The sequence below is a fragment of the Lepidochelys kempii genome, chromosome 28 (assembly GCF_965140265.1).
Source record: "Lepidochelys kempii isolate rLepKem1 chromosome 28, rLepKem1.hap2, whole genome shotgun sequence".
Classification (NCBI taxonomy): Eukaryota; Metazoa; Chordata; order Testudines; family Cheloniidae; genus Lepidochelys; species Lepidochelys kempii.
This window is the reverse complement of record NC_133283.1, coordinates 217,539-244,435: the sequence shown is the minus strand read 5'-3', so window position 1 is coordinate 244,435 and position 26,897 is coordinate 217,539. Positions and strand designations below refer to the sequence as shown.

Sequence of the window (26,897 nt, the reverse complement as noted above, 5' to 3'; positions counted from 1 at the left end):
CTCATTTCCCTCCCTATGTTTCATTAACAACAACAAAAAACCTTTAGTAAATGTGCTGAATATAAGAGCGGCCAGACTGGGTCAGACCAAAGGTCCATCTAACCCAGTGTCCTGTCTTCTGACAGTGGCCAATGCCAGGGGCCCCAGAGGGAAGGAACAGAACAGGGAATCATCAAGTGATCCATCCTCCGTTGATCATTCCCAGCTTCTGGCAAACAGAGGCTAGGGACACCATCCCTGCCCATCCTGGCTAATAGCCACTGATGGACCTGTCCTCCCTGAACTTATCTAGTTCTTCTTTGAACCCTGTTATAGTTTTGGCCTTCACCACATCTTCTGGCAAGGAGTTCCACCGGTTGACTGCGCGTTGGGTGAAGAAATGTTTGTTTTAAACTGTTTGTTTTAAACCTGTGGCCTATTAATTTCATTGGGTGATCCCTAGTTCTTGTGTTATGAGAAGAAGTCAATAACGCTTCCTTATTTACTTTCTCCACACCCGTCATGATTTTATAGGCCTCTCTCATATCTCCCCTTAGCCGTCTCTTTTCCAAGCTGAAAAGTCCCGGTCATATTAATCTCTCCTCATACGGAAGCCGTTCCAAGCCCCTACTCAGTTCTGTTGCCCTTTTCTGAACCTTTTCCAAGTCCAGTATAAATTACTGAGCCACCAGTTTTATAGGAGGCTCCAGAGTTTGCATGTTAGGCGCTTAGACCCAGCTTGTCTTACTGAACCCTAGGGGTCACCCCCAAATGAGTCCCTCCTGAAACCTGACCCTCTTTCTCCAGCTCTGTTCATCACACTACAGCAAGCGGGACTGTTGTCCCCATCCCCCTCCAGCAATGGAAGGATACTTGTGTGTGTAAGCCATGCAAGGAGACGCTCGTGTAAAGTGTGTGGACTTAATTTGGCAGCTTACAGAATAGTGCGAGCCACCTGCATAACTAGCATTCAAAAACAAGAAGGAACTGGGCAACGTGAGACAGGGTTCACCACTGCCACTGTATAAAAGCTCTCTTTGTTTAATGATTTAACATTATTAAACTTAATGATCCCCTAAATAATACTCCCCTACCGGAAGAGAAGAAATAGCATTACAGGGATACATTTGCCAAGGATTGTTACCTTCTTGGCTTCGTGCCACAGCCGTACCTTTGTACTCAGGGGTGGATGGGTGATATTGTACCTCTGTTTAGCTACAAGTTGGCATTTTACATTTCTTCCTCTGCCTGGCTTAATAACCCACGTGTTTGCTTTTATCCAGCAGTAGAAGGTTCATAGATTCAAAGGCCAGAAGGGAGGGACCATTCAACGCTCTTCTAGTCTGCCCCTCTGTTTAACTCAGTGCGCAGAATTCAACCCAGTTCCCTCTGGATTGAGCCCAGTAACTAAAGTGTCTTCCAGAAAGGCTCCAGTCTGGACTGAAAGACATCAAGAGACAGAGAATCCACCACTGCCCTGGGGAGTTTTTTCCAGTGGCTAATCACATTTGTGCCTTGTTTCTAATTTTAATGTGTCTGAATTTAACTCCCAGGCCAGGTCCACTCTCGAAAACTTTTGCTGTCATAGTACAGGTGAAGGTTTTTGCCAGTGTAAGCTGCATGTACCCTAGGCGAGTTTGGCAGTATGGCTACATTGGCAAACCTTTTCTAGTGTAGACAAGAAATGGCTCCCAAGCTGTCGCTTCTCGGTATGCCTTTCTCCGCTCGATTAAAGAAGTTGCAGCTTCTCCTGTGCACATTCATCAGCCTGTAAGAATTTCAAGTTTCAGAGTAACGGCCGTGTTAGTCTGTATTCGCAAAAAGAAAAGGAGGACTTGTGGCACCTTAGAGACTAACCCATTTATTTGAGCATAAGCTTTCGTGAGCTGCAGCTCACTTCATCGGATGCATACTGTGGAAACTGCAGAAGATGGTTTTTATACACACAGACCATGAAAAAATGGGTGTTGATCACTACAAAAGGTTTTCTCTCCCCCCACCCCACTCTCCTGCTGGTAATAGAATTTCAAAGCACTTTACAAGCATGAGCCAATTAATCCTCACCACTGCACTCTGAGGGAGGTATTTTCACCCCCTGGGGAAACTGAGGCACCACGGTTGCCTCCACGTTTTCAGACATTGACTTGAGACTGCTTGTGTGTTATCCTGTGCCATCTCCTTTCCAGCTGTTCTAATTAGGGATGCGTGCGTTGGCGTTGCCACTCGGGTGGGAAAGAACCTGTGTAGTTAATCACCATCATTATTATCAGCTCAATTATTTCCCCTCTGCGACAATGCCGTGTTTGGCTGTTGGCAAAGACAGACCGATTTCAGGGAATGTCTGGTCTGTTTGCCCTCTTTTTCTGTGTCTTCTGTCTGTAAATGGAGGTGGGCCTAACTTGGCATGGGCTGAGGGGTGGATGTGCTTGTTGTAAACTGATTGAGACAAGCCGAGGGCCAAAGAGGAGGAACCAACATGAGGTTAATTTTCTCACCGTGCAGAAGAGGAAGAAACTCCTGTTGCATTAGCTAGAGAGCTGGAACAAAAGCAATCTGCAATGCACCTCTCCTCTCCGTGCTTTATACCTGTAAATAATACTGACTCTCGAATGCCTGGAAACTGGGGTCCCAATTCACCAAGGTCCTTAAGCATATGCGTTATCCATCTGTCTGTCTACCTCATCTCCGTAGACGGATAGATAGGTATGAATGGAGGAGGCTAGTCAGAGGGGTTTGCATGGGGTGGATGGATAGGAATAGATATATAGATGGGGATGGCTCAACGGAGGTTATGGGGATTGATGGATGGATCTATCAATCTAATCAGGCCCTTGATGAGTAACGCAGGTAAGGAGTTATTTTGGATTTCTTTAAATCTATTGACAGGTTTCAGAGAAGCAGCCGTGTTAGTCTGTATTTGCAAAAAGAAAAGGGGGACTTGTGGCACCTTAGAGACTAACCAATTTATTTGAGCATAAGCTTTCATGCGCTGCAGCTCCCTTCATCGGATGCGTGGATGCATCCGATGAAGTGAGCTGTAGCTCACGAAAGCTTATGCTCAAATAAATTGGTTAGTCTCTAAGGTGCCACAAGTCCCCCTTTTCTTTTTAAATATATTGAGAGTTTTTCCTTTAAAATATACTCCCAGTCTCTTCCCCTGTTAGCTTCTATTTTACTGGTTCTCAAATTGCGGCGTGCACACAGTGGGGTTTGGGGTCTGGGTCCTGGCTGCCTCCCTGGCCCCGCACTGCGGGATCCGGGGTTGGGGTTCCTGCCCCACGCCCGGCTCTCTGCTCCTGGCCCCACTCTGTGTTGGCGTCTCTGGGCGGAGTTCACTGGGCATAGGGGTTTGTGGGGCAGGGGTTCGGTGGGGGGCACTGTGGTTCTCAACCACAGGTAACGCTTTGTGGGCCGCATATCTGGCCCACAATGATAAATAGCTTGCGAACCACTGTTCTGTTTAATTCTGCCTGTTTACATGCTTGCTCGCTGGCTCGCTTTCAGGCAGTCCAAGACGGTAAGCAGATATAAACCAGAATCTAACACCATGGAGCTTCCCACCCATCAGCGAGACCCGGGTTACAACACTGATGAATTCTGGAGCAGGCTCAGCCGGCGGCCAAGGTAGGGAAGGGTGTGCTTCCTACACATCGGACAACATTTTCCATCCCTCCGCTCAGCAGAGTTATATTCTGGTGCTAGCGCGAATCCACACGTATTTGACCCCGTTACATAACCCTTTTCATGCCTGTACCTCGCTATGATACGGCAGCGCCTGGGTGGATTCTAACTATAGCTTCCCGGCTGGGTGGTTTTGAAACGACGCAGCCCTCTTCAATGTAAGCCTCTGGGGGCTCATTTTATAAGCACCATCTCCACCCCGGGGAATGGAGACTGTAGCTGGGAGAGACTGTGCCGGCAAGTGGCTATGCTCAGGCCTGTAGAGAGAAATGTGAGGCCCCATCCCATTTCACTTTATTTACACAGATGATTTTTGGGGAAGTCCCCTGAGCTTGGTTTCCCCATGTAGTTGTCCCACCTTTTCCCACTGCCATCAACCCAGCCTGGGTTCTGCCCTAGCTGTACCACTGCCCGTGGTAAATGACTACTACTCGCTGTGCCTCAGTTTCCCCTCTCTGCCCTTCTCTGTTGCCCACACAGACTGTAATCTTTCTAGGGCAGGGACTGCCTCTGGCTACATGTATGTACAGCGCCCAGCCCAGTGGGGCCCTGACTTGGGCTGGTGCGTTTCGCTGTTGTCGTATTAGAAACAATGACAAACAGGAAAATGTGTGTCACGGAGTCCCTGGGCGATGCTCTGGAACTGCTCCCCATGAAGCCAGGCAGGACTCTGGGGAAGTCTCCTTTCTGGGAGCAGACTGTCTGCAGGACACACAGCTCACACTGCTTCCACCTCCCTGGGTCTGACCTCGGAGCCTTCAGCCTCCTCTGCACCTCCGTGTGCTTCCCCCAGCGAGTCCGCTCAGGCAGGGTCCTGGGGCAGCCAGAGGGTCCTGCCCCCCAACTTCGCAGTCAGACGGGACTCTCAGCCAGCCAGTAAAACAGAAGGTTTATTAGATGACAGGAACTTGGTCTAACACAGAGCTTGTAGATGCAGAGAACAGGACCCCTCAGCCGGGTCCATTTTGGGGGGCAGTGAGCCTGACAACCCCGTCTGCCCTTCACTCTATGTCCCCAGCCAGCCCCAAACTGAATCTCCCTCCAGCCCCTCCTCCTCTGGGCTTTGTCCCTTTCCCGGGCCAGGTGGTCACCGGATTCCTTTGTTCTCCAACCCTTTAGCTCTCACCTCGCAGGGGTGAAGGGCCCAGGCCATCAGTGGCCAGGAAACAGGGTGTTGGCCATTCTCTGTGTCCAGACCCCTGCACACACCTGCCCTCTAGGGCTCTGCAACGATCACACCCCCTTATCCCACCCCCTAGAGACTTAAGAACTGCCTAGGGGAAACTGAGGCAGCCCCACAATATTTGGAGGAAACATTAAGAACAGTCCCACTTCGTCACAATGTGTTATTTATTAGGTGTGTTACAGAAGTGCCGAAGAGCCCAAGCCACGGACAGGTGTGCTGGGTGCTGTACAAACACAGAAGAAAAACACCGTCTCTGCTCCAAACAGCTTTCAATCGCTCCATCCCTTGATTATTGTTCCCTATAAGCCATGTATATTCATGCTTCTCCCGTTTGTTCCCAGGTTCGGTGTCATTAGCATAATGGCCTAGGAGTTATGCAAATTCAATGCAAATTAAGCACCGGGTGGTTTGTTGTTGGTTTTGCAACGTCTGGACACCCCTGAGTTACACAGATGCTGGAATGAATCGCAGTGGGTGTTGGAAAAGCATATGCCAAGATTTGAGTGGCCGCTTTTATCCAAACCCTCCGGTTATGTTTTCTATCATGTGCCAGTGGCTAATGAACGTATTTTCTCTTCGAGTTGCCAACGAACATCTTTTAGGAACCATGAAGAAACAGCTAATGCACAGCTGAAACAACATGTATTTATCTTGCAGCCCGCACTGGATGGAAGAATACAGGGAAGCCTCACCCCTGCTGGTACGTTTTCACACAGGCATGAGGGTGTTTTTAATGATTTGCTCAACTCCGGTGGAACTAACATGCCGTGTAAAAATAGGGACATGCAAATAGAATTGATCCTGATTGGTAAAGCTTTTTGCAAACCTAATTTGCTCACGGCTCCATGGGCTCTGACCCCTTTTGAGTGCAGTAATGGATTACTTACCTGGCTGGAGCACTCCTTAGACACCTGCTTCAATTTGTGATTATTTGCATCATGGTAGCACCTTGGGGCTGCAATTGAAATGAAGGCCCACACAGACCCCAACTGAGATCCGAACTGGGCCAGTGTCTAATCGTGTTTACACTGGTGTCAATCCAGAGCAACCCCTGCTGACTTCAGTGGAGTCACTCTGGATTTACATCCATGGAACTGAGCTCAGAATCTGGCTCATTTTCTCCAAGTTGTGGGAGAACACCCATTGGGGGCACCAGCTCCCTTGATAAAAATGTTTTTACCCTTTCCTGTTTATTGTTACCAGGACGATGAAACAGTCACTGTTCAAAATTTTTGTGGCTAGTTGAAGAGCTATTCCCCACCCATCCCCGCCCCCAGATTCCCTTCTCTTTAAAAATATTACTCATGTTATCATGCATGCCAATTACTGGCCTCCTGCTGCTCTCTGAGCTTGCATAAAATTTATTTCTGGCAGGCATCATTAAAAATAATACCTTATGTACCTGCATAGCTGTCAGTCCCCTGAGAAGTGATGCAGAAGCTAAGGCTGATCTGTGCAACAGACCTTCACTCAGGCTCCCAATTCTTCTCCACTCATTGCTGCTTTCTCTCTCCAGCCCTCCCACCCCCCAAGACGTCCCTTACCCAAACTGTCTTCCCCACAGTCCCACTCATCAGTTGGTGCGATAATCGCGTTAGCACCTACCGGGCCCCCACGATTAACGATGTGAAGTTATACATATGGTAATCGCTTTCTATCATTTGTGTGGGCAAAGATTCCACCATCTCCTCCCTGCTCCCCGCCCCTCCCCCTTTTGCTGAAGATCGTTCGCGTTGTGATGCCGAGCACCTTAAGTGACGGCTTTTTGGATCTCTGGTTTGTGCGTGGCGGAGGAGGCAGGAAAGATTGGCAGAAAAGGTGCCATTCAAAGAGTTTTCTGGAGTTTTTTGGGGTGCATATGGGTATGCTCCAGCCCAGAAGATGATTTTTATCGGTAATACAGTACCAGCTATGGAGCCCCCAACTGAGATCAGGTTCCCGATTGTGCAGGGCGCGGTACAGACCCCTGACTGAGATCCCGGTCCCATTGTGTTGGGCTGTATACAAACACCTAAGAGTTAGACCCTGCCTCAAAAAGTTTACAGTCCAAATGACAGTCGAAGTGACTGATAACCCTTAAACAATGTCTTCAGAGGTAGCCTATGCAGATGATTTCCACCCGTTTTAATGATATGGGAAGAGTCAGTGTTATTCTGTTGCTACGGCCTTGTCTACACTGGCAAGTTCCTGTTTTCTCGGGTGATGCGTGCAGTGGTCTTAGCTCATCTTTCCAGGTGGCCATGCCTGCTCCGCGCACCGGGCGATCCCCAGCTTGGAGCAATGCCGAGCGGCTGGACCTCGTCGGCATTTGGGGAGAGGAGGCTGCCCAATCCCAGCTGTGCTCCAGCCGTCAGAATTGTGATATCTGTGGACAGATTTCATGAGGCATGACAGAAAGGGGCCGTGACCAGGACACACGGCAGTGCAGGGTCAAAGTGAAGGAGCTGCGAAACGCCTGCCACAAATGCCTACTGCTGCGCCCATGAGCTGCCGGTTCTACAAAGAGCTGGACGCGATACTCAGTGGGGACCCCACCTCCACTGCGAAGGCCCCTGTGGATACTGCAGTGTCTCGCGTGCCAGTCAAGAGTGGACCGAGCCAGGAGGAGGAAATCTTGGACGAGGATGTGGAGGGGGACCCAGAGGCAGAGGATGACTCGGAGGTCAGGGATGCAGGCAGCCAGGAGCTCGTCTCTACCCCGGAGGAGCCTAGCCAGGCAAAGATGTCGGAGCTTGGTGAAGCGCAAACAGGAGAGGAGGCCCCTGGTAAGTGGATTTGATTTTGGGAATCGCTGAAGCAAGTTGTTGGGTGCAGAAGGGTTGCAGAAAGCAGGTTGTGTCTGTATGACACACGTACCACCGCGTGCCTAGTCTGAGTGGTGGAACAGGGTGTTGATTGACTCCCTCACTTCACGGGAATCTGCCTCAGCGATCTCCAGGAAACTCTTATGGAGACACTGGGCAATCCGCTGCCGCAGGTTCTTTGGCAGAGCTGCTTTGTTTCTTGCCCCATTAAGAGTAACTTTCCCGGGCCACTCTGCCGTCACCGGGTGGGAGGGTTGGGGGTGGAAACCATTGCTGCACACAGGCGAGCTGCATAAGGGCTAGGGTGGAAGCCTCAGGCTTGGAGAAGACCCTCCCTTGATTCCCTGCTCACCCTCAGCAGTGAGATATCTGCCATAATGAACATAGCCTGTGGAAAATGTGGGGACAGTAATGATTATAAGCGCCCCCCCGGCCCAAGCTGGCTCTCCCGAAAAGCCACATGCCCAGTGTACAGTACAGTCCTGGAACAGTGATTTCCCTGCCCCTGCGGTTACTCACAATTCTGGGGGTCTCGTGGCTCATGTGTGCTTGCCTGGGGTCAGCCAGTTAGTGACAGGTATGTGAAGAGGGGCTGTGTTTTAAAGCACTGAACCAGTGGTCTGTGTTGCAAACAATACTGCTTCTGTTAAATGTTGCGTTTTGCATTCACAGAGATGACCTTGGGAGCCCAGCCTCCCTCTTTGTTATCGCCGGCTGAACAGGTGCACAGAATTAGAAAGCGGCCACGAAGAACTAAAGAGGACTTTCTTCATGAAGTCCTGATGTACTCTGCGGCCGAAAAACAGGAATTGAAGGAGTGGCCGGAGAGCAAGAAGAGGGACCGAAAGGAGAACACGGCACACCAGAACGAAGCCACAGAGCGGCTCTTAAAGGTTATGGAGCGCCAAGCAGACATGCTCCAGGAGCTACTAGCTCTGCAAACTGAGCAGCTCCGCACTTGCCCTCCCCTGCAGCCGCTGTCGCAAAATTCCTTCCCATGTGCCCCCCAAACACCGCCAACACACTCTTATCAACCTCCTGGCTGCAGTCTGTACCTGCTGCCGTCCACTCCTGCCCCATCCCAGTCCAGCCCTGCAGACGCCCAGTGCCCAGTGCACTCAACACCCGCCTTTCTGTAGTTTGGCCCTGCTGTAGAACAGTATCCTCTGCGTTGTACTCCAAAGGAGAAGGTTGGATATGATACCTGGACATACACAAATCTTTAACCGTCCCGGGACCCCACCTCCTCATGGGACCCTCCCTTCCCCCATCCCCCTTCAGTGCTGATGTGGTGTTGTTTTTTTTTGTTGGTCTCTCTTCTCCGGTTGTTTTTTAATAAAAGGATTGTGTTGGTTTGAAAGCAATCTTTAGTCCATTAATTGAAAGCAACCAGAGCCCTGCAAAGCAACAGGTGATTTTCTTAAACCTTCATATTGCATCGTCTGCACCAATCATAATCCCCTCCTAGCATTACAAGCACTGCACTTCCATGCATATCACAGTGGCTTTCAGCTTCAAATTGTTGCCTCAAAGCATTCTTGATCCTTACAGCCCCACACTGCGCCCCTCTAATAGCCCTGGTCTCTGGCTGTTCAAACTCAGCCTCCAGGCGCTGAGCCTCTGCAGTCCAGCCCTGAGTGAAGCTTTCACCCTTTCCTTCACAAATATTATGGAGCGTACAGCACGTAGCTATAAGCATGGGAATATTGTCGTTGGCCAGGTCCAGCTTCCCATACAGTCATCGCCAGCGAGCTTTTAAACGGCCAAAAGCACACTCAACAGTCATTCTGCACTTGCTCAGCCTGTTGTTGAACTGCTCCTTGCTGCTGTCAAGGCTCCCTGTGTAGGGTTTCATGAGCCACGGCATTAAAGGGTAAGCGGGGTCTCCGAGGATCACAGTGGGCGTTTTGACTTCCCCTACGGTGATCTTCTGGTCTGGGAAGAAAGTTCCAGCTTCCTGAACAGGCCACTGTTCCAAAAGATGCGTGCGTCATGCCCCTTTCTGGACTGGCCTGCATTAATGTCCGTGAAACGCCCACGGTGATCCACAAGTGCCTGGAGAACCATTGAGAAGTACCCCTTGTGATTAATGTACTCGGTGGCTAGGGGGGTCTGGTGCCAGAATTGGAGTGTGCGTGCCATCTATCGCCCCTCCACAGTTAGGGAAGCCCATTTGTGCAAAGCCATCCACAACGTCACGCACGTTGCCCAGAGTCACGGTCTTTTGGAGCAGGTTGCGATTAATGGCCCTGCACACTTGCATCAACACAACTCCAACGGTCGACTTTCCCATTCTGAACTGGTTAGCAACCGATCGGTAGCAATCTGGAGTAGCCAGATTCCACAGTGCAATCACGACGCGCTTCTCCAGCACCAGGGCGGCTCTCAGTCTCGTGTCCTTACGCCGCAGGGCTGGGGCGAGCTCATCACACAGTCCTATGAATGTGGTTTTCCTCCTGTGAAAGTTCTGCAGCCACTGGTCGTTATCCCAAACGTGTATCACGATGTGATCCCACCACTCAGTGCTTGTTTGTTTCCCAAGCCCAAAAGCGGCGTTCCACTGTGGTCAGCACCTCCGTGAATGCCACAAGCATTCTCCTGTCATAGCTACTACGCGTGGCGAGATCGATGTCGCACTCCTCTTGCCTTTGGAGTTTAAGGAATAACTCCACTGCCACTCGTGACGTGTTGGTCAGAGCGAGCAGCATCCTGGTCAGCAGTGCGGAATCCATTCCTGCAGCCCGACAGAGGCAGCATGAGCAGTACACAAGCCGTTGAAAGATGGCGCCAAACGCGGACGGAAGCACAGGGATTGCTGGGATGCGAAGCCATGCATCACGGGGCATTGGGACAGGACTCAGGATGCCCCGCGACCCCCTCTGCCTTCCCACAACTCTTAGCAGCAGAAGAGGAAGAAAAGGAGGACTTGTGGCACCTTAGAGACTAACCAATTTATTTGAGCATAACCTTTTGTGAGCTACAGTAGACGGTCTATGGGATATCTGCCCAGAGTGCACCTCTCCGGATATCACCGCAAGTGTGAACACCTTATTGCGCAGGCAGCTGACAGTGTGAACACACAACAGCGGTTTCTCTTCAGCACTCTCTGTAACACTGCCAGTGTAGATGTGCCCTAAGAGATCATTCGGGACACACAAAAGGGGGTCTGAGACAGACTGCTACATTTCTTAAAGGACACTGTTTTAATTAATTGTTAACTCCTAAACTAATTAACAGACTTGCCTGAAAATTTTCAATCATTTCACTGCACGCTCGAAGAATAAGGGCTGGAATTTTAGGCAGGACATAACTGTATGTTACCAATGTAATAAAAAAGGATGGATCCCAACTTTAAGTGCAAAACTCACCTTAATTTTTGTGACATGGTGCCTCTGTAGCAGAGAAGAGAGATAAAAGAAGTGGAATAGAAACAGGCATAAAGCAGGGCACAAAGTGACTGAACCCAGGTCGATGCCTGACCTGGGAAACCGCAGGTGGCTTCATAGCTTCACTGAGTTTAAAGCCAGAAGGGATCAACAGATGAACTAGCCTGACTTCCAGGCCCGGGGATTTCAAGCCCCAAACCAATCTGGATGATTACGAGTCCTTGAGACATTTCCGATGATGGTTAAATCTACCACCCACCTGCAAAGCTGTGAGGAGGTGTACAAGTAAATCTCCCTTAAAAAAACCATTAAAAATGTAAGCTGGGTTTCTCCCCCGCCCTGTCCCCCTTCCCGACTAGCTCTTTTGATTAATTATCTTTGTAGGGCACCCAGTGCCTCTCCAAGTGTTGTTATTGTTCCCCACTTAGCACTGCGAGGGCTGTTAATTAGGAAGGCTCTTGGCTTTGGGGAGTTGATTTTTAGCTCATTACGAGTGAGACTGAGGGTGTAGCTGGTGCTAAGAGCCAATTTGCAACCGGCATGCTTAGTAGGAGAGGCTTGAAAAACCTTGCTGGGAGTCAGGGGCCAAGGTAAAGAGAGAAGAACACGAGTGGCCTGATTCCTGGGGGCAAGGATCGGGTAAATTCCTGTGTCCTACAGTGGGCCCGTACCAGGAAACTCTTGACCAGCAGCAGTCCTTTCTTATGGCTTGGCAGACAGTTGAGAGCACATCTGCTGATCTCAGCTGGGGCAGGATGATTTCAGGTGACTGTGGTGGATTGAAAACTGTGTAAAAATGGACACCTAAGGGGTTGTCTGGTCCTGCTTGCAGGCCAGGGGCCTCTTTAGGGCAGCATGCAATCTGTGTCCTGTGTTGTCATCCGGCCGAGGTGGAGTGAATTGTGCCTCTGACTTAGGGAGCAGCCTGCTTTGTCTCTCGCTGGTTTTGGTTCTGGTGTGGATACCCCTGAGCGATGGAGCGATACCAGTGTAGGTCTGCAGTGTAGACCAGACCTTCCAGCAATTCAGGAAACCCAGCCGGTGCCGTTCATGGAGCACTGGTTGAATACCCTGGCAGACAGATCCTTCATGTGCCAATAAAAGTCCCTCCTCAAAACTCACCTCTTCCATAATAGAACACGGCAGCCCGAAAACACTGCTCCCGATCAGCTGAAAAATGCATGTGTTGTATTATTTGTGTTACATTGCCTCCCACCATGACCTGCTTTTTCATCTCATCCACCTGTGATGTCTTTTAGCTTGGGGGCAGGGACTATATGTCTGTACCGGGCCTAGCACAAGGAGGCTCCCGCCTGGCTGGCTTCTAGGCACTCCCACAACTTAAATTGTTTATTAATAGCTTCAGTTTCTGGGTGGTTCCTGGTTTTAAGGTGTAGGATCCAATGGCAGGTGTTGATTCAGACCAGGGTCTCTCTCTCTGTCTCTCTCAGTGGCCAATGCCAGGTGCCCCAGAGGGAATGAACTGAACAGGGAATCATCAAGTGATCCATCCCCTGTCACCCATCCCCAGCTTCTGGCAAACAGAGCCTAGGGACACTTTCCCTGTGGATTCAAAATGGCTCAAAAGAAATAATTTCCCAGACAGTGCATTGCTGGCCTGTGGAACACCCTGCCACTTGAAGTTACCGAGGAAGAGGAGGCAGAAAGGTTCAAAGGAGGGCGGGCCGTTTATATGGGTGAGACTATCCAGAGTTATGATAGCTCATGCTGAGGGATATTAGTCCTTGCGGTTCATTGTTCAAGCCAATCTCTGTTAGAGACCAGTATGAAACCTAATGTAGGGGCAAATTAGCCCATTGCGGGGTTCTTGTACCTTCCTCTGAAAAGAGGATACTGGGGTCTGATCCAGTCCGGCAATTCCTATGTTCTCTTTACCCCTTAGAGGTCTAGCTCAGCCGTCCACAGGCCCGATGCTCAGACAGACGCAGGCTCCTGGCAAGTGCTAGCTGTCCCGCGGGCACTCCCCTCTCCTCGGGAGCTGTGTCGGAGGAGAAGCGGCCGGCTGAAACGAAAGAGACTGGAGAACGGTAGTGTGACTTCGGTCTGTTACCACCTGGAGGATCTGAAGAAAAGGCAAAGCAGCATTGATCAGTATGGAATTGAATTTATTGATCGGTCGGGCGTCTGTGGGAGGGGAATGAGTGGGACTTGTGTTGTTTCTCTATTTCTGCATTGCCCAGTGTCAGTCAATGCAGCGAAACCATTAATGGCATTAAGACGGAGGGCTGTGTACATACCCAGGTAAAGTGATAAAACTCTCAGGCCTTGTCTGGGTTTGTCTAGCTTCACTTTGCAGCATCGAATTTCTGTTCCCCAGGATAGACTGTGATCAAGTCACCCTTGTACCTTCTCTTTCTTAAAGTAAATCGGTTGAGCTCCTGGCGTCTCTCACTATGTTAAACCAATACAACCCCCTGACTAAGTGGCTCTCAATGTTTCCAGACTCCTGTATCCCTTGCAGGAGTCTGATTTGTCTTGCCTACCCCCCCAAGTTTCACTGCACTTCAAAACGACATGCTTACAAAATCAGACCTAAAAATGCAAGTGTCCCAGCCACACTGTGACTGAAAAACGGCTGACTTCCTCATTTGTACCAGACAATTATAAAACCAATCAACTGGAATATAACGACTGGATGTACATTTCAGTGTGTAGTCTATGGAGCCGTATATACAAGTCATTGTCTGCATGAAATTTTAGTTTGTCCTGACTTCGCTAGTGCTTTTTATGTCACGTCCCCCTGGTTGAGAACCACTGATCTAAGAGACCGAAGTGATGGGGCAGAAAGATTTGGAGGACTGCATCTCTTTCTGTCAGAAATCCCAAACACTCCTTCGTGCCGTTGGCAAGGTGCCTTTGTTGCTGTTGATTTCGAGGCTGTCATTTTATCTTTTTTGCTTCTTAACTATTGATTGCTGTGGGTTTTAAATCTTGCAAGCTATGCAGGTTTGGCCAGGTTTGGCATCTGGAGGGGAGGGCTTCAGTTTTCCCTTATAATTCGGGTTGCCAGTTTTGGTTGGAGATTCATCACGTCACATAATCTTTAATTAAAGGTTAATGTTTAATTCCTGGAGACGCTATAATGCGTCAGGAGGTAATGGTGGCGCACTCGCTGCAATATCTGCTAGGGGGCGCTGTGCTGCAGGGGGCGGGGGGCTCAGCAGGGGGCGCTCTGCCCTGGCAGGCAGGGTTGACTGTGATCCCGCCGTGTAGTGCTAGGGGGCGCTCTGCCGTGGGGAATTGTCTTCCCGGATCTTTGCAATAATTAAATAATCCCGGCGGTTTTAAGTCAGGTGTTAATCTCGTTGTCCCAGCCAACTTCCAACCTGAGTAATTAAAGTTACGGGGTGACTTGATTGCAGTCTATACGTACTTACAAGGGGGGAACCAATATTTAAGAGCGGGCTCTTCAATCTAGCCGAGAAAGGTCGAACATGGTCCAATGGCTGGAAGGAGAAGCTAGACTAATTCAGAGTGGAAATAAGGCAGACATTTTTAACAGTGAGTGTAATTAATCATTGGAATCGTTCACCCATCTTTGGGTGGATTCTTCACCACTGTCAATTTTTAAATCAAGATTGGGTGTTTTCTTAACAGGTCTGCTCTTGGGAATGTTTCGGGGCAGGTCTCTGGCCTGGGTTATACAGTGGTCTCCCCCAGCGTAGGAATCTATGAAACGGTCATTGGGGCGGTCAGTTCGTAACTCTGAGGATCTACGGTACCAGGCCCCCAATCTCAGTTCAGGCCTCTCGGTACTCCTGGGGCATATTTGAGTGTTTGCAAACACTGTGCTGTGTGCATGGTGCTTTGCAGGTTGAAGCGGTGGAAATGGGGTGGATATGGATCCCCAGCCAACTCTGAAGGGCTTGAAGGCGCCGCTGTCTCTCTCGCAGAAGAATTGCAAAGCGGAAGGGACCTGCTGAGCCATTTGACAAAACCAAGACCTTTCTGGCTCTGTGGAGAGGAGTCTTTTGTTAGCAGCAGCGGGCAGGTGAGTGGGGTGTGTGGATCACTCACATGGGTGAATGAATGGGCTTAGGGGTTCTTTTTAAACCTCTCTTGTTCACTGTGTGAGGTGCACATTCCGGTTTTTGTTCCGATGGAAAACGGTGGCACTGGAAAGTGTTGTCATGCTCAGAACATAGGGAAAGCGGCTCATTCATGGTCCAGCCAGTCCTATAACCCGTTTTCAATGATGGAACAAGAAACCCCATGGGAACCATATTCCTAACCTCCAATTACTGGGGGATTGACTCATGCCTTAAGGCAGGAGGTGTCATATCCCTTCCAAACCTCTTGCTGAGTTGGAAATCCTGATTAGTCTCACTCTGAATGTTCTCTTTAGCCTCCCGAATCCTGCTAATCATAGAAATGTTGAGCTGGAAGGGACCTGTGCTGAGGCAAGAAGAAGTAAACCTGGACCATTTTGCTGACTGGTGTTTGTCTAACCTGTTCTTAATAACCTCCAGGGATGGGGATTCCACAACCCCCCTAGGTAACCCGTTCCTGTGCTTAACTGTCCTTAGAGTCAGAATGTGCTTCCGAATATCTAATCTAAATCTCCTTTGCTGAAAACTAGGCCACATCCTTCTTGTCCTGTCCTCCGTGGATATAGAGAACAATTGATCACTATCCCTCTTTATAACATATTTGAAGATTATTATCTGGTCCCCCCTCAGCCTAAAGGTGCCCCGTTTTTTGAACTTTTCCTCCTAGGTCAGGTTTTCTAAAACTTTGATCATTTTTGTGGCTCTCCTCTGGGGTCTCTCCAATTTGTCCACGTTTTTCTTAAAGTGTTATGCTCAAAACTGGACAGAGTACTCCACCTGAGGCCTCACCAATGCCAAATAAACCAAAACAATTACCTCTGTGTCTAACATACACTCCTGTCCTCAATGAGATATTGTGGCAGTGAGTTACATGGGCTAATTGTGCCTTGTGTGGACAAGTTTTTCCTCTGAGCGGTTTTTAATTTGCTGCCTTCCAGTTGAATTGAATACCCCTCTTGTTCTTGTGTTATGGATAAATGAATGGAAGGGTTCAACCCTACTTCCCTTTTATCATTTCATATAACTTTATTACCTCTAGCGCGGGGTGGGAAATGATTTTCCCATCCTGTGAGAATCTCTGAGATTTTGTAAATTTTCCCTGTCCCAAGTCAGGAGGAAAAGTCAAAATGTTTGCAAATGGAACATCTTGCGGGGGGGAATCAGTTTGGATCGGTTCAATCGAAATCTGTCCTTTCAATCATTCTGAAATTTTTCATTTTGATTTTCACTTTTTTTTTTAACATTTTTTAAATGACAAACTCACGTCAATTTCAAAATAAAAAGTAATTTCACACCTTCATTTTTAAAATGTCAAAACAGCCGGTTTTCACAATTTAAATGCTGTCCCCCCAGTTTTTTTCAAAGCAGGAATATTTGTTTAAATTAGCCCTGGCCTGCAAAAAGTTTCAATTCTGATGAACTGGCATTTTCCAGCCCCCCCCCCCCAAAAAAATTTTTTTTTGAATCAACCAGCTGTAATCATGTCCCTTTGTATTCCTCTCAAGCAGTTTTATAAACACAGCCCTCTCTCTTCTCTGTGGATGACTTCACCTGCTCTCAAGGTGACACCCCTTAGATCTGCAGGGCCAGTGCAGCTAGGAAAGAGCAAGCCGCATCCCTTTCTGCCTCTGACATCTCCGACCAAACTGTCTGCTCGGACCCACTTGGCAAATCTTCATCCTGATGACGTCAGAGGCAGAACAAACCTAGCTGGGTTTTCACTTCCCAGGCAACGGTTGGTGATTAAAACAACGTGGAGTCCGGTGGCCCCTTAAAGAGTAACAGATTGATTTGGGCATAAGCTTTCGTGGGTAAAAAACCCACTTCTTCAGATGCATGGAGTGAAAATTACAGCTGCAGGCATTATTACGCATGAAGAGAAGGGAGTTACCTTACAAGTGGAGAACCAGTGTTGACAGGGCCAATTCAGCCAGGGTGGATGTAGTCCACTCCCAATCACTGTAATAAATGTAGTCCACCTAAGGAATGAAAAGCCCCATGATTCCTCTGTGTGTGTTATTGGGAGTGGACTACATTTATTACAGTGATTGGGCGTGGACTACATCCACCCTGGCTGAATTGGCCCTGTCAACACTGGTTCTCCACATGTAAGGTAACTCCCTTCTCTTCATGCGTAATAATGCCTGCAGCTGTAATTTTCACTCCATGCATCTGAAGAAGTGGGTTTTTTACCCACGAAAGCTTATGCCCAAATCAATCTGTTACTCTTTAAGGGGCCACCGGACTCCTCATTGTTTTTGTGGATACAGACTAACACGGCTACCCCCTGATATCTGGTGATTAAAGGAATTGTTAAGACCTTGACTCATAGAACGAGGACATTTTCTCTGGAAATCGGGTCCTGGTGCAGAAGTAAACGGGAGGGCGGTCTTCATACTGCCTCAGCATGGCAGGGGGATGGATTAGATGACCTCCTGAGGTCTCTTCCAGTCCTACATTTCTATGATTTTTGTGGACTGGGCCCTAACGTGTACAGCGGCCCTTGGGGTAAGGCCGGCTTTGTAATCACTGGAAGTCCTGGAGAAGATGCACAGTAAGGCTCTGGGTGTGTGGAATGGGGCAGTGAACCAGCAGCTGAGTGCCGCCCCAAGGAGGGTTGCAATTCAGCGGGACGCTGTCCGTTTACCCTCCAAGGAGAGTCCGGTGTGATGGATAAGGTACAGGACTCGGGCGTAGGACACCTGGGCTAGGAACTATTATGCCGGTAACCCTTTCTATTTCCATTCCTTTGCCCTCAGAGGAGCCACGGCCACAGCAAGGGACCCCCGAGGAAAGCCGGGTGGTCTCCTCCCTCGTGGCCATGGGAGACCGACCCCAGCTGCTGGTCAGGTGCCGGCCTGAGGAAGCCTTCTGGGGCTTTGGGCACCAGCCAGAAGAGTGATCCTGAAGTGCTCGGCATTAGCGTGGGGGATGGAGGGGACTATCACCCACGCAAGGTTGCAGCAGGCCTTCTATTGAAAGTGGATTAACTCTCCTCTCCTGACATCGGGTGACGGGAAAGCGAACTCCCCGAGAGCCTGCTCAGTTCCTGGTTATTGACTGTTTCGTGCCTTGGGTTTTGGGTGTTGTTTTTTTTTTTTGGCAAGGAAAGCAACCGATTCCTTCTTTGACGCTCTCTGTGGGCTTTCGGGACATGGCTCCGCAGCCAGAAAGACACCGGCAGAGACTTCAGGATTGTTTCCATAGTGATTCAGTGAGTAGAAGAGGAGGCTGCCTGTATTCCCCCGCACCCCGCTCCTACATATCGGAGGGGTGTTTTAGTTATCGAACGCTTAGAGCGCAAACCAACCCAGGGAACCGTGTCCAAGGAATCTACTGCCTTCAGCTCCTGGACATGATGAGCCACCCTGACACGCGCTGAAACAGCCTCAAAACCATGTCCCCTGGCCACCCTCCCACCAAAAAATACTCAGATAAGCCTCCAGCCTGGGACCTTGTCAAAACCTGAGCTGAAGTTTGGATCCGTCTCTGCCTGGGTGGAAGGCTGTGGGACCCTACCCTCCTGGGAGACAGCTTGCGCTCCCCTCTTCCTGCGGGAAGGGCAAAAGCCATGGGTGGCCCGGTCCCGGGACACTTGAATATGCTTCTCTTCTCCCCAGCAAGAGCCGTCCAGGTGAGGTAAGTGTGAAGAGGGGCACCAAGGGGAGAGGCGATACTGCTGGCTTTCCCCAAAACTTGGTGTCAGGGAGAGTGGGGTGCGAATCCAGACCAGTTCTGCTCTGGCCAGTTCCCCTGTCCCTAGTTTCGGGGTAATCACCCTTCAGGAAATACCTTGGGCCGAACGCCTGACCCTCCAGCACTCTTTGGAAAACCCAAGCCCCCCCTCCTGGCTCATTTCGGAAGGCCAACATGAATGAAAACAGCGAGGGTGAAATTCAATCGGGGCCAGTGAATTTCCCTGAGAGAACAATCAGGGTTCTTACCCTCTTTGTGCTGCGTCTTTCAGCAAGGGCTGGGGCTGGCTGAGGTCCATCCACCGTTGCACCTGACTCGTCCAATGCGGCGGGATAAAAACACAGGTTCTCGGCAATGCTCAGACCGTCTATTGTCACTGCAAAATGATCAGCGTTGGGCTTTTGAAGGCGTCACATAATAGCCTGCTGTGACTAGCATCTCTGGATAGACCAGATGTTTGGCAAGCGTGCATTAGAGTGAGGGGTTTGCAGTCTGGCTGTACGCAGTTAGCTCATGTACTGTAATATCTGAGGCCAGCAAAGCACATAAGCCCATGCTTGATTTTAAGCACATGCATAAGCCTATCGATGTCCAGCAAGGAGTGTAAGTACCTAGCTGAAAGCAGGCCCAACTGATTCATGCTTTTACTGCATTTAACGTATACTTTGTGAAGTTCAGTAAGAGTTAACAAGAGAGCTCTGTTGTTCAACTCTAGGAGAAGTGACCCTAAAGGTTTATTGGACAATTCCTTTGTTTATCTCACGGTAGAGTGACCCTACGCAAAATCTGCGCTAGCATTCTTGTCTCGGTTTTGCTGCTTTTCGATGCCTAAGGCTTAGCTCAACTTGTCTGGAAAGGTTATTTAGACAGTGGTTGTACACTCCTGTATTCGTTATGGGAAATGTAGCTTATTTATTATCCGCACTATTAAACGAAGTGGAAACACTTGGCCGTGTTTACATTTTTTCCCCTATCAAAAGAGCTTCATGGAAAGAAGCTGTAAATAGGACAGAGGCAAATTTTTGCCATGGTAGCATCTCTCGGGGGCCCCGATGTGCCAGGTGCTATGCAGACACAGGAGTGGGAGATTCGGAGCTCGTCCGCACAAGACACCATCGAAATAGACAAAAGGTGGGCAGGGAAATAGAGGGAAAGGGACTTGTCCCAGGTCACACAGGGCTTCAGTGGCAGAGCTGTGATTAGAAACCCGGTACCCTCACTGCCAAGCCAGTGTCACAACCCACTAGGCCACCCTGCCGCTTCTCCAGCCTGTCTGCCCTCTCTTGCTTTTTGCTCGCTCAGGCTCTGAGTCACTCCTTCGCGGAGGAGCCCCGCGCTTCAGCTTTGATGTGAAGGTTTACGTGGTGCGGAGGCGAACTGCCCTTTCAGAACCTGGCCCGTCACAGCACCATCGAAGGCCCGAGTGTGAAAGAGCAGGGCTGGGTTTCTCCTCAGGGCTGCAAACGATAATGGCCCGAGATTTCCCCCTGCCCCATTAGCGAGGCCTTGCTGCCTCCCAGATGCTTTGCAGGGATAAAGAAAGTGATCCCAGCACCCAAGGAAGGTTCAAATTAAATTGACGAGGGTGGAGATACCGGTTTTCAATGCTGTAATGGATTTACCCTGGGGTAGCTCAGATCAGCGTCCTCTCGTTCATCCTCTGGCTCCAGCGCACTGTCGCCTGGAAGACACACCTCGCCCTGCCACAATCTGCTGAGAGTGCCGGGAGCGGGCCGCCAGGGCGGGGGATTTGAATGGGAGGCCGCTTTCGTTCCCAGGCGGCCGGGTGTGGCGAGAACGGACCATCCTGGTCCACGTTGGTTTTCAGGGAGGACTCGGGCGCCTAAATCACTGGTGTGGCTTTGAAAAGGCTGCCAGCCATCCGTTCCCCACCTTCAAAGGAGAATCCTTCTGTTCTCCCCTGCCTTGCTCGTCCGCATGCAGGTCTTCAAGGCAGGATCTGTTCCTGGCTGTGTGTCTGTCCCACGCCCAGCACAATGGGGTCCCCGCTCTCAGTCGGGGTCTGGGCAAGAGGCAGGGCAGTTGGGATTTAAAACAATGGCTGGCAAAGCAAAATTCAACCATGCCTTGATGACGACGCGAAATGCCTGCTGCTACACACGGCTCGTGTCCCGGAGGATACAGGAATGTGACCTTTGTTGCGTCAGAATTTCTTTTTCTCCCACGGTGCTTGCCCCGTGTACCCACAGAGGCGCAGCGGGGGGTCTGTCGGGCCCAGATTCCCTTTCCTACGGGGTCAGATTCATGAAAGAAGCTGGCAACACATGGTAGGTGGCACAAAGGGTTGCCAATTACTTCAGGTTTGCAGTCATTTCCTCTGGGCAGCACAAGCCTTTTTGGCATGTCGACCAGCGAGAAGGAAAAAACACCAAACAGAACACCCCAGGGAAACACATGAGGGGATCAAAATCATGCACTGAGCAGCCCAGGGAAGGCCATGCATGCCTGGGAAAAGTGCAGATTACCTCACCCCACTCACCTTCCAACACAATCCACGCGGAGAGGTGCAAATTCCCGCCCCCAGCCCGATTCCACTTCCGAGATGTGCCCATTTGCTAACCGTGGCCGTAATACGTCCGCGCCAGGAACGGAACAGCGTGCCAAGGGAACCCGGCTCCCGTCAGCTCCAGCTTCAAGCAGCGGCTGCTGGTTCTGAAACGACATCTCTCCCTAGGCGGTCACTTGTCGTCCTGGGGCCAATGGTGGCACCCAAATCCACAGATTCCCCATCCAAACTTTTTTTTTTTTGGATGGAAAATTAGGTTTGGGATGGAGTTAAAATTTCCCCAGAAAACGTCTGTGCCCTTTGACCACTTGAAGACCCCCAGATTTGGACATTTTTCCATTTGGGGCAGTTCTGGGGGGGGGAGTTTTAATTTTTTTGCCACTTCTTGGCTGGAAATTTTTTTTTTTTTTTGTCCAAAGGTTTCTCAGCTTTTGGCAGCTTTCAGCCCATTTTTAGGTATTGATTTGGCCCAAATTGTCGGAGTTTTCAGTTGCTTGAAAACCAAATCAATCAATCAAATTGGAGGGTTTTGACCAAAAGTTCAAAATTTTCCACTGAAAACGCAGATGATCGCGGTCCATCGCCGAGGCTTTGACCGGCATCGTTCTGACTCCGCAGCCAATGTGACAAAACCAGCAACATTAACAATTCCCTCGGGGGAAGGACAAGGTGTGCCGGGAGCTGTACAAATACGGAACGCAAAGACAGCCCCGGCCTTGCAGAGCTGGCAATCAAAGTACTAGCCCCGAGACAACAGGCGGGCACAGAGGGAAGCACGAGGTGAAACCGCTGTGTATGCAGGGTGGTTTCTTTTGGGGAAACGTACCAGGAGCCCCTTTGCGGGCACCAAAAAGGGGTCTTGAAGTGAGGCGGAATGAGCCCTCTAAGAGCCCCCTCGCCCAGTGCAGGGGGCTTCTCAGGCCTCTGCTCTGGTCCTGCTCCCGGACGCAGCGGGGATTGCGGTGTCCCGCTCTACGGCTACGATCTGCTCCGTGAGAAGCAACGCATGTGTTTGAACAGCCCGGAGGGTGCTCTCGTTGACGCTGGGGACAAGATCTGAAGGCCGGGAGTACACAGCCACCCGACTCCGGTCCTGCCCCAGCCCCAGAAACAGGGCAACAGAGACTCGGGGGGCCCTCGGATGGGAGACTGGCCCCGATTCCTCACTGGTTAGCCCCTGACATTGGCTTGGCATGCACCGAAGTGGGGAGACGAGGCTGGGGCGTGGGTGGGGAATCCGGCTCGGCGTGGACACTGTGGAAAACGATATGCAGTGAGCCATAGCATTCGGCCCTATACAGAACCAGATCATGCAGATCACATTGAAAACTATATATTGTGGTCCGTACGGCAGGGCCCCATAGAGAACCACGCCCTCTGGTCCATAGGGCCGGGCCCCGTAGGGAACCACGCCCCGCGGTCCGTAGGGCCGGGCCCCGTAGGGAATCACGCCCCGCGGTCCGTAGGGCCGGGCCCCGTAGGGAGCCACGCCCCGCGGTCCGTAGGGCTGGGCCCCGTAGGGAGCCACGCCCCGCGGTCCGTAGGGCCAGGCCCCGTAGGGAATCACGCCCCGCGGTCCGTAGGGCCGGGCCCCGTAGGGAGCTACGCCCCGCGGTCCGTAGGGCCGGGCCCCGTAGGGAATCACGCCCCGCGGTCCGTAGGGCCGGGCCCCGTAGGGAGCCACGCCCCGCGGTCCGTAGGGCCGGGCGCTACAGAGGCCCGCCTCCGCCCCGCCCTGCGGTCCATACGGCGCTATAGCGCCCGCCCCGCGGCTCGGCCCCGCCCCCGCCGGCCCCGCCCCCCGGCGCACGGCGCCCCGCCCCCCCCGTGCGCGCTGCGCTCACACGCACCGGGCGGGCGGCGGGGCCTGGGGCTGCGCGGGGCGATGGCGGCCGGCGGCGCGGGCGGAGGCGGCGGAGCCCCGGCAGGTACCGGCCCGGCGCGGAGCTTCTCCAGGGGCCCGATCCCCGGTGCCCTGGGCGGGGGGGCGGGGTGTGGGGCAGGGAGGGGCTGCTGGGGGCAAGTGCATGCTGGGGGCGTGCGGGGGATCCTGGGGGGCAGGGAGGAGCTGGGGGGTAGGGGTAGGTGCACGCTGGGGGCATGTGGGGAGGGTCTGTGGGGCGGGGAGGGGCTGCTGGGGGGCAGGTGGACACTGGGGGGTGGGGGGCAGGAAGAGGCTGCTGGGGATGTGGGGGTCTGTGGGGGCAGGTGCATGTTGGGGGCGTGTGTAGGGGGTCTGTGGGGCAGGGAGGGGCTGCTGGGGGTTTGGGGGGCAAGTGCATGCTGGGGGCGGGTCTGTGGGGCAGGGAGGGGCTGGGGGTGTGGGGGTAGGTGCATGCTGGGGGGGGCTGGGGGCAGGGAGGGGCTGCTGGGGGGCAGGTGGACACTGGGGGGTGGGGGGCAGGAAGAGGCTGCTGCAGGTGTGGGGGGTCTGTGGGAGCAGGTGCATGTTGGGTGTGTGTGTGGGGGGGTCTGTGGGGCAGGGAGGTGCTCCTGGTGGGTGTGGGGGGGCAGGGAGGTGCTGGGCGTGGGGGGGGCTCTGTGGGGCAGGGAGGTGCTCCTGGTGGGTGTGGGGGGGCGGGGAGGTGCTGGGCGTGGGGGGGGCTCTGTGGGGCAGGGAGGTGCTCCTGGTGGGTGTGGGGGGGCGGGGAGGTGCTGGGCGTGGGGGGGCTCTGTGGGGCAGGGAGGTGCTCCTGGTGGGTGTGGGGGGGCGGGGAGGTGCTGGGCGTGGGGGGGGCTCTGTGGGGCAGGGAGGTGCTCCTGGTGGGTGTGGGGGGGCGGGGAGGTGCTGGGCGTGGGGGGGGCTCTGTGGGGCAGGGAGGTGCTCCTGGTGGGTGTGGGGGGGCGGGGAGGTGCTGGGCGTGGGGGGGGCTCTGTGGGGCAGGGAGGTGCTCCTGGTGGGTGTGGGGGGGCGGGGAGGTGCTGGGCGTGGGGGGGCTCTGTGGGGCAGGGAGGTGCTCCTGGTGGGTGTGGGGGGGCGGGGAGGTGCTGGGCGTGGGGGGGGCTCTGTGGGGCAGGGAGGTGCTGGGCGTGGGGGGGGCTCTGTGGGGCAGGGAGGTGCTCCTGGTGGGTGTGGGGGGGCGGGGAGGTGCTGGGCGTGGGGGGGGCTCTGTGGGGCAGGGAGGTGCTCCTGGTGGGTGTGGGGGGGCGGGGAGGTGCTGGGCGTGGGGGGGCTCTGTGGGGCAGGGAGGTGCTCCTGGTGGGTGTGGGGGGGCGGGGAGGTGCTGGGCGTGGGGGGGGCTCTGTGGGGCGGGGAGGTGCTCCTGGTGGGTGTGGGGGGGCGGGGAGGTGCTGGGCGTGGGGGGGGCTCTGTGGGGCAGGGAGGTGCTCCTGGTGGGTGTGGGGGGGCGGGGAGGTGCTGGGCGTGGGGGGGGCTCTGTGGGGCAGGGAGGTGCTCCTGGTGGGTGTGGGGGGGCGGGGAGGTGCTGGGCGTGGGGGGCTCTGTGGGGCAGGGAGGTGCTCCTGGTGGGTGTGGGGGGCAGGTGGATGCTAGGGGAGTGTGATGGCAGGTGCATTGTGGGGCTGTGGGGTACACTGGAGTTGGGGGGCGCTTGTGGTGGGGGAGGGAGCGGGTGCTGGGGTGGGGGTACACTGGTGGGGCCAGCGAGGGGCTGGTGGGGGTGTGGAGGGCAGGTGGACGCTGGGGGTCTGCAGCTGTTGCTGAGGGGGGCAGGGGGTGGAAGCAGAGGATGCTGGGCAGTGGGGGTCTGGACCTGTGTGTGGGGCTCGGAGGGGGTGTTGGGAGTGAGGGTGTCAAGGGACAGGGAGGGGGCACTGGGGGAGGTGAGAATGGGGGCTGAGGGTCATAGGGGGCAGGGAGACAACGGGGAAGGGTGTGGAGAACACAGGCCGGTGCCTCCGGGGTGGGCTGTGGGGTGGAGGCCAGTGGCTTGCGCTCAGGGGGCACTAGGAGGGGGCTGGGCCCGTGACCCCCCCCCACCCCGAGATCGGGGCCCCCCGTGGTGCCGGGCGCTGCACAGACCCCCCACCCCAAGATCGGGGAGCAGGTGGCAGAGCTGGAGAGAGAGGGAAACACCAGAGTCGCCCTTGCCCGCCGCTGAGATGCGGCCACCTCTGGGGCGGGGCGGCTGGTGACATGGGGACCCCTCGCCCGGCGCCGAGATGCGGCCACCTCTGGGGCGGGGCGGAGAGTGACACAGGGACCCCTCGCCCGGCACTGAGATGCGGCCACCTCTGGGGCGGGGCGGCTGGTGACATGGGGACCCCTCGCCCGGTGCTTAGCTTTAGGAGCGCAGTGGAGGCTGGGGGGTTAGAGTGTGTGGGGGGGGGAGGGGGCTGGGAGCCAGGACTCCTGGGTTCGCTCCCCAGCTCTGGGAGGGGAGTGGGGGCTGGTGGGTTAGAGCAGGGGGGCTGGGAGCCAGGACTCCTGGGTTCTCACCCCAGCTCTGGGAGGGGAGTGGGGGCTGGTGGGTTGGAGCAGGAGGGGTTGAAAGCCAGGACTCCTGGGTTCTCTCCCCGGCTCTGGGAGGGGAGTGGTGGCTGGTGGTTAGAGCAGGGGGGCTGGGAGCCAGGACTCCTGGGTTCTCTCCCCGGCTCTGGGAGGGGCTTTCCTCTTCCCGGCCTGCTGTCGAGTGGCTTCCCCCGGGTTCCCAGGGCTCCTTGGTGACCCAGGCCGAGTCACTTCCCCTCTCGCCGGCTGCACTTCCCCTTGGCTCGGCTCCCGGTGGGGGGGGGGGCGGGGGGGCAGAAACCTCCTTGGACTTGGGCCGGGGAGGGGCCGGGCTGCACTCTGCGGCTGGCGGTTCGTTAAAAGGGCAGCTGCTCGGGGCCCGAGGGAAGAACCTGCCCCTAGAAACCTCCCTCTTGCCCTGGCTCCCCACTCCCCTCCGAGAGCTGGGGAGAGAACCCAGGAGTCCTGGCTCCCAGCCCCCCCACCAGCCCCCACTCCCCTCCCAGAGCTGGGGAGAGAACTCAGGAGTCCTGGCTCCCAGCCCCCCCTGCTCTAACCCCCTAGCCCCCATTCCCCTCCTAAAGCTGAGCGCCGGGCGAGGGGTCCCCGTGGCGCCCGCCGCCCCGCCCCAGAGGTGGGCGCATCCCTGCGGCGGTAGGGAGACGCGAGCGCTGGTGCAGTCGTGTGGCGGGAGGGAGGTGACGGCTCGAAGGGGATGTGGGGAGGCAGCGCGGACCAGGCCCGTGGGGCCCGTGGCTCTGGGCTGGGGACCGGGGCCCCAGGCAGGACGGGGGGGCGGGTTGTGCTCCGGTGGCGGGGTGAATCCGCGTCCTGCTGCTCTTCCGTTCCCAGGTCTGAGCCGTTCCCCTGCCCCCCATGAGCTGAGCCCCCCCGGCCCGGAGCTCTAGTCGCCCAGCGCCAGGCCCCGACCATGAATTACAAGGAAACCACAGAGCTCTCCGGTGAGTCAGAGTGGGGACCCCCCTCCCAGAGCCGGGGAGGGAACCCCGGAGTCCTGGCTCCCAGCCCCCCGGCTCTAACCCACTAGCCCTGCTCCCCTCCCAGAGCCGGGGAGGGAACCCTGGAGTCCTGGCTCCCAGCCCCCCGCCCCGATCTAACCCACCAGCCCCCTCTCCCCTCACTCTGAGATAGCGCGT

At 53.9% G+C, this 26,897-nt stretch overlaps 1 protein-coding gene across 7 annotated transcripts in view; it reads left to right on the top strand.

Moving 5' to 3' along the window:
• INCA1 (inhibitor of CDK, cyclin A1 interacting protein 1) overlaps window positions 1-19,735 on the top strand; it is a 28,126-nt gene extending 8,391 nt beyond the window's left edge. For 2 of the 7 annotated variants that reach the window (XM_073326531.1, XM_073326532.1), the window contains 5 exons: window positions 3,484-3,603; window positions 5,504-5,546; window positions 12,940-13,148; window positions 14,871-15,048; window positions 17,866-19,735. In XM_073326531.1, the coding sequence (XP_073182632.1) occupies window positions 3,484-3,603; window positions 5,504-5,546; window positions 12,940-13,148; window positions 14,871-15,048; window positions 17,866-18,096 (781 nt within the window). In that variant the 3' untranslated portion in view covers window positions 18,097-19,735. Of the gene's footprint in view, window positions 1-3,483; window positions 3,604-4,788; window positions 7,612-8,322; window positions 8,999-12,939; window positions 13,149-14,870; window positions 15,049-17,865 lie in introns of those variants that run through there. The other 5 variants (XM_073326536.1, XM_073326534.1, XM_073326533.1 and 2 more) reach the window with 5 other exon arrangements.
• Window positions 19,736-26,897: the final 7,162 nt, after the last annotated feature.